General features: G+C 41.2%; 1 protein-coding gene across 2 annotated transcripts; it reads right to left on the bottom strand.

Annotated features, from left to right (window-relative positions):
• Window positions 1–361: 361 nt before the first annotated feature.
• LOC122020257 (receptor-like cytosolic serine/threonine-protein kinase RBK1) lies at window positions 362–4131 on the bottom strand. Of its 2 annotated transcripts, XM_042578106.1 has the most exons (12): window positions 3984–4131; window positions 3635–3908; window positions 3315–3403; window positions 3124–3242; window positions 2917–3038; window positions 2315–2797; window positions 1971–2219; window positions 1621–1778; window positions 1477–1556; window positions 1253–1400; window positions 864–1013; window positions 362–777 (listed from the first exon to the last, which is right to left on the bottom strand). In XM_042578106.1, the coding sequence occupies exons 2-12, from the start codon at window positions 3795–3797 to the stop codon at window positions 541–543; spliced, it is 1998 nt and encodes a 665-aa protein (XP_042434040.1). In that variant the 5' UTR covers window positions 3798–3908; window positions 3984–4131; the 3' UTR covers window positions 362–540. The 2 variants fall into 2 exon arrangements, with proteins under 2 accessions (XP_042434040.1, XP_042434039.1); XM_042578105.1 differs by lacking the exon at window positions 3984–4131 and having other exon boundaries at window positions 3635–3968.
• Between the last annotated feature and the right edge of the window lie 3034 nt (window positions 4132–7165).

Below are 7165 nucleotides of genomic sequence, written 5' to 3'. Positions count from 1 at the left end.
AACCGATACCCTCTCTTCTCTTTCTAGGCCTGATGTGCAAGGTTTGTAAATACCTTTCCATTAAGCTTTCTTTTGTTTTTTTAACATTGACTAATATCCCTTCTCCAATTGTTATCATCAAGGTAAAAAATCTTGGGATCAAGTTGCAAAGAGATGCAGCACCTTCATCAATAGCTCTACTTTGTAGGCATCTCAAATTCTCTTCTTTGCAAAGTCAGTTAAAGCAGGCTTTATTATGTGCATTGAACAACCATGTTATAAGCTGAATTTTGAGCAAAGATCAACACATCCTGCATTTCATTTAAAAGTTGAATATGAAGAAATAACTTAGACTTGCAAATTTGGACACATTGATAAATAGTTGAGGGAAACCCATCGAAAATGTTTGTGTTGCTCATGTTTCTCTTATTCTCTACTTCATACAATCATGACCCCGGTTTTTGGTCGGAAAGTTATCCTGACTCAAAACCAGGCTTTATTATGTACAAGGGATTTCTATTCAGAAGAACACAAACAATGGATGGGTAAGATTGTGAAGAGCTAATAAAAACTGGAACGACTCCATCTACCTCTGAGATATTCTTGCCAGTAACCACGCTTGTCACTGCTGGTCAATGATGCATTGTGATCCACATCGATAGATGCATGCTCTAGTGATCCAATGTTAGAAGTTGGATAGGCCTCGTCATCTGGACAATCTACCAGATCTGACATGGAATCTGCCTGGCAGCATATCCATTTCTCGATGTCGTCTTCTCCTTGTAAAAGACTGCATATCTGTGAATGTGGAAGAACCAAAATGTTGCCATCGTTACTCCAAGCTTCAGCCTTCAGAAATCAAGCTTGTTAGCATATTCACTTACCTTGTTGATTGCGGGTCGGAATTGAGCTATTCTTGTTATGCAAAGAGATGCAGCTAAGATCATTCTTCTCATCTGGTCTTTGTCATAGTCGGCATCAAGTTTGGGATCCACTAGATCCATTAGATTTCCATTCTCAATAACTTGTGTCGCCTATAAACATTTTGAACTTATTAGGTGTCTCCCTGATAAATGGAGCATGCCCCTCAAGATGTTGCAATTTTCTATAGTTGTTTATACTAATTAGTATAGCAATTGAAGCAATGCTTTCACCAGTTACTTCATATTTTAGTTTCTGAAGTTGTGCTCAAGTATTTAACTTTCATCATTTTTGATAGCGGAGTTAACAGGAGTTGCAGAAATTGTGAATCTAAGTTGGAGTAGTTACTCACCCACATCACCAAACTTTTTTGACCTTTAGGACTATTGTCATTGATGGGCATTCTTCCAGTTAACAATTCCAGTAGAACGACGCCAAAAGCGTAGACATCAATCTTATTGCTAGCTTTTCCATACATGAAGTACTCAGGTGCAAGGTATCTGAGTAAAATGTGTATTAGTACTTGATCCATGTATCATTTTGATTGATCACAAATTAGGTTGAAAGGAAAGTTACCCGAAAGTTCCGACAATGTCATTCTGTGTTAGGTAGTTTGAGGTTTTTGGAACCCAGATAGCTAAGCCAAAATCAGATAACTGTTGTGACACATTATCAGATTTAGCATTTAAATCTACTTGAGGTTATAATTATGCAAACTACCTGAGGTTCAAATTCGCTGTCAAGAAGAATGTTTGAAGATTTCACATCTCGGTGGATCACTGTTTGAGAACCATGATGAAGATAGTTAAGAGCCTTAGCAATCCCCATTGCTACTTTTGTTCTTGTCTCCCAAGGTAATGGCTCTTTGGCATTCTTTCCTATGTTCCATTCGTTGCACATTGAAGAAAGACTTGAATTTAATACAAGGAAAGAAAATCTTGTCAAATATGAAATAACAATGAAATGTATGGTTGCTTTATATGTTGACCTCAAGTGTGAAACGAAATTCATTATAACTGCAGTATGAGTGAACTTTTAAAGAAGATGATGACCTTGGAATAATGACTTACCATGCAAAATTTCCTCCAAACTTCCATTAACGAAATATTTGTATATAGAAATAAGATTGTTCTTCTCTACGCAAATGCCTAATAATGAGACTACATGTGGGTGATCAAGTTTTGTAACTATATCAACCTCCTGAAGGAAATCTCTTGATGATTTTGTAGACAGCTGAGATAATTTTATAGCAATCTGTCGACCGTTCTGAAGGTTGCCTTTGTATACTTGGCCAGTTCCTCCTTTGCCTATCAAGTTTTCTGTTGAGAATTGAAATCTTCTTTAGGATCGTGAATCTCATGTTAGCTTTTAGAGCACAATTTGTAGAGGGATGTGCACGGTTTAGAAAATGAACCTGGAGCGAACTGATTAGTCGAACTCAGTAGTTCCTCATATTGAAACCATTTGCAGCTCGAGTTATTGTCGTTGAGGGTCGTCCGCAACTCCTTGGAAAGCTGAAACAATGGTTGAGCTGATGAGAAATTCCTATCGGGTAAAGCCATGGCCCATTGGACGACTGATAATCTTCGAGCACCTTCAGCCTTCTTCACAGCTTTGCTTTCTTTCACTGCTTTTCGCAGTAGAGGCCAACCTATCCCAGGCTGTGGCAGCTGTCTAACCAATACTGTGACCGAGGTTTGAGTAGCTGCTCTTGCCCCCTCGCAGACATGATTTTTGTCATTTGAGATTGCCTTCTTTCCATTGTTTTCAAATCCAGAATTGGATGCTTTCAGGGATTCTTTACCAGCCTCTTCTTCAGAGTTTGGTATGGCCATTCCGTGCTGCATACAAAGTCTGCGATGCAACATACTTGGCAGACTTGGGGGTGGTGCTTCTCCTAACATACAGAAATGAACCAATCTAAGGAATGAAATTTTAATTAACGGTAAACACAATGATGGTGCAAAAGAGAAGTTCCTTGTGAACATTTAGGTGAAAAGCATTAGCACAACTCACCAGGGGATGCTTTTTCAAAAGTAGCTTTCTTTTCAAAGATGACCCGTCCATCTTGAACTGTAATTAGGGAAATGGTTGGAGGGAGCTTCTTGGCACAATACTTGGCAACTAAGGCAGAGCTCCTGAAACAAATTCTATCAGATATGACCAGAGAACTGCAGGCCAGCTCTCTAGCCAAATCCAGAATTAGATATTTGAAGCAGTTACCCTATTGAGATATATTTGTTTGCTCCGACAACGATGCTCGTGGCTCCACAAATCCTGGCCTCATTCACTAGGGTTTTCCGAATCGAACTACCACGAACAACACGACCGACAAGAGAAACCTAAGGACATGACCTACATGAAGATGAACAAGAAGTGATCATATTTGATTGTTGATACAGAACTAAGCTCACCATCTTAAAGTTGCAGGCTTCTTCGTATGGTGCTAGAAAATCTTCTAACACGGTTAATATGGACAGGGTGCTGATAGCGTTTTTCAGATCTGAAAGTAAATCTCTTAATCAGCAATGTAAAATTCCTTACAAAACTGAATGCTTACAGAGAGAGATTTTTTTTTTAAAAAAAAACAAAGTTGACGAAAAAGTTGAGATGACACAAATGCTGAGGTGAACTTGTGAGAAACAAGTATATTATACATATAGATATAGGTATGTAAGGAGGATGAATGATGCTGCATGCAATTCACCATCAGAAGTGGATGCTAAGAACTGACCGGAATCCCTGCAGACAGTCACGGCGACAATGCGATCACCTCGCTCCGCGACTCTGTTGATTGCCCAGTGAAGCAATTCCTTGCCATTGGCATCCATCTGAAGACCCACCATCACACACCTTGCCTCTATCTTCTCGTCCGAGCCTCCCTCCAATACAGACATTCTCCACCTCCGTTTGTCAGTACTTTGGACGCAGGAACACTGCGACTGCCTGGCTCTGCGCTCCTTGAAGAATCAAAGTATCCATGCCTGGCCTGGCTCTGCACACCTCGACTGAACCGACGATGGAAGCTAAAAAAAAAGGGGAAAGAGGAAAGAAGGCAGCACATGTGCTTCGACGTAACCTACCAAAGCGTCAGATTCCTCTGTCGCGTTCTGAGGAAGGCATTGAATGGATCTGCTCTACCGTCACCACCCCTTTTCCTGCCCAACCACTGCACCTAAACGTGATTCCACTGGATCAAGAAAGCACAAGAGGCCAGAGAGCGGGCCTTTGGAATTGGGAAAAGTGGAAAAGAAGACGTTGGAAAAGAGACGCGGGAAACCCGGTATAGCCGGTCTTCCATCACCACCGACATAACAACCAAGTACGCTGACGCGAGCAGCAGCTGGTGGCGGGCCAACGGTAAGGTTACTGGCAGTAGCTAATGATCCTGTCATTCACTTAGACTTATAATAAAAAATCTGTGTAAAAAATATATTTTAGCGCATAAAGAATGTATATATTATTTAATTTAAAAACAATAAATAAATTTGGCATGAGGTTCATCCATTTGTTCTCAAATGTATTTTAACATTTAAAATTATTTTAACCTAACTTATCAAATCTAAAGTGCATTAGAATTTAGTCTCCATAATAACTTCCATTAAAATATAAATTAATAAGATAATATAGCATGTATTATTTTACCGTATCAGAAAAATCTATACGTGAATTTAATATGGATATATTTTTTTAATTTTGTACCTTTTCTCATACAACAATCCCTCACCCTCCCCTCTATTAGGGCATTCAGCCTCCAAATATAGTACAATTATAAAATTTGATATTTTAACAAAGTGTTTAAGTTAATCTTGCATTGTAATTGATTGTATGTCATAAGGACTTCGGTATATACATATGGAGTACTTCCAGAATGTTTTGTTCATGAGCCATTGGTAAGTAGTTCTTGTATTCTTGATTCAGAATAGTCTAACATTATAACAATAAGTTTCTTCCGCAGTAATGAAACTAATTTTTTCTTGGTTTTCTTTAGCTAGCGGGACTTGATCGTATCTTTGATATGCGTCCAGCATGCATATCAACTCGTAGTTAGAAGTAGAGTCTACTACTTAGTCAATGCACGGCAAGGGATAATAATCCTTTAGGCACGCCTTGTTTAAATTCCTGAAATCCATACAAACGCGTCATTTATTCCCAGACTTGGACACCAGGACCATATTGGCCAACCAGGTCGAGAACCGTACCTCCCGAATATGCCCTGTCTCGAGCAATTTGTCCACCTCCGATCGGATGATTTTATTTTGCTCAGCTCCAAATCTCGCTTTCTTTGTTTGACAGGCTGAGCATTCGGTGGGACGTGAAGCACGTATTTCATAACTATTGATGATATACCTATGATTTCCTACGGTGTCCAAGATAACACATCATGGTTGTGTGTTAAACACGTAAAAAGCTCTGTTTTGAGTTCTGGGGTCAGGTTGGCGGGTATCTGAGTGGTGGCTTCCGATCTGCCTGACTGGATCTGCACCTCCTCTTTTTCATAAACTAGAGTTGAGGGCGCCTCATGAATAACGTTAATCTCCATTCATTGGCTCCTCCAAGAGGCACGAGCCTCAGTTTTGATTACCTCTACATAACACTTACGTGCTACCAGCTAGTCCCCCTTTACCTCTCCCACCGAGTTGTCGACGGGGAACTTGCTCTTCTGGCAAGATGTGAATATGATTGCTCTGAACTTGTTCAGCGCTGATAGGCCTAGAATCACATTATAGGCTAAAGGCACGCCCACCACAATAAAGGTCGACTGTGAGTTCTCATTAGGGGCTCCTCCCCCAGAGAGATAGTCAACCAAATCTATCCGATCGGTTGTACTTCATTACCAATGAATCCATATAGATGCGTCGTCATTGGCTAAAGTTCACTCCTTTAGATCTGCAACTGAACGAACACCTTTTTGAAAATAATATTAATAGAACTCCTTTTATCAACAAAAGTACGATATATATTATAGTTAGCTATAACAGCCTTGATGATCAAGGTGTCATCATATGACACTTCTACGCCTTCAAGTCCTTAGGATCAAAACTAATTTCGGACCCTTCTACTTGCTTTGGACTACACCCAACCGAATGGATTTTCAATTGGTGAGCATACGACTTTCGGGCCCGATTGGAGTCTCCATCGGTCGGTACACCCGTAATCATACTAATGTCTCCCCAAGCGGTGTTGCCGCAGTTTTCTTCTTGCCAAGTAGGAGGATGGTAATGTTCAACTCGGGTGGGGACTAGAGCCATGTTCTCTTGTTGTTGGGGTGCTTGCTGGTGTCGCTAGGCATCTCGGAGGTCCCTTCTGGGTGGTTCGTTCAACCATTGGTAACGTCGGTTGTTCAGGGATGGTGATTGTTGCTTGAATCCTTGGTTAGTTGCTCGGTGTATTGCCTGATTATACCTATAACACTCTTGAGTGCTATAAGTTCCTATACGGTGATATCTGTAGAAAGCTTGGACCCATGGACGAGGCTCGACGGGTGGTATCCAATCGGCTTCTACATGCTATACGACATGAGGCCTCTACTTGTGCTGGTGTGGCTGGGGTCCCGCCCGAGGTCCTTTATGGGCAAGAGATGGGAGATGGGCTCAGCATTCTGAGGCAGGGACTGGTGAATGCGCTGCTACCTCCTTCCGAGCGGACTGGGCCCCTCCACATTAATGTACTTGATCACTCTTCCAAGTAGGTGGTCAAAGTCCCTGGGTAGCTTCTTGATCAGGGACTAGAAGAAGTCTCCATATGTGAGCCCTTGAGAGAAGACATTTACCTGAATTTCTGGGGTGGTCGAAGGAACGTCCATGGCTACTTAGTTAAATCGCTTTATGTACGCCCTCAGTGCCTCCTTGATCCTTGCTTGAGGGAAAATAAACTCAACGTGGTCTTGTGGTATCTAGGTTGCTGGCAAAGTGGTGTAGGAATACTTTGTAGAAATCTTTGAAGCAACAAATGGAGTCAGAAGGAAGCCAGTTGAACCATCTCTGTGTCGAGTCGGAGAGAATAGTAAGGAACACTCAGCACTTGACGTCATCCATGTATTGATGAAGAATAACTGTATTTTCAAATTTAATTAGAAAATCCTCTAGGTCGATCGCTCCTCTATACTCTCTGATCGCTAAGGGTTGGAAATGGCTCAGCGACTTGTCTTTCAAAATTTCTTGGGATAACGATATAATTATCTGCTTAAGGGAGCTATTGGCCTTCGGGGATTTTACCTTTCTAAGACCCCGAGTAGGTGTGTCTCCAAAAGATGATCCTTGGG

Source organism: Zingiber officinale, chromosome 9A (genome assembly GCF_018446385.1).
Source record: "Zingiber officinale cultivar Zhangliang chromosome 9A, Zo_v1.1, whole genome shotgun sequence".
NCBI lineage: Eukaryota > Viridiplantae > Streptophyta > Magnoliopsida > Zingiberales > Zingiberaceae > Zingiber > Zingiber officinale.
Note: the sequence above shows the minus strand (reverse complement) of the source record. Positions and strands in the feature narration are given on the sequence as shown.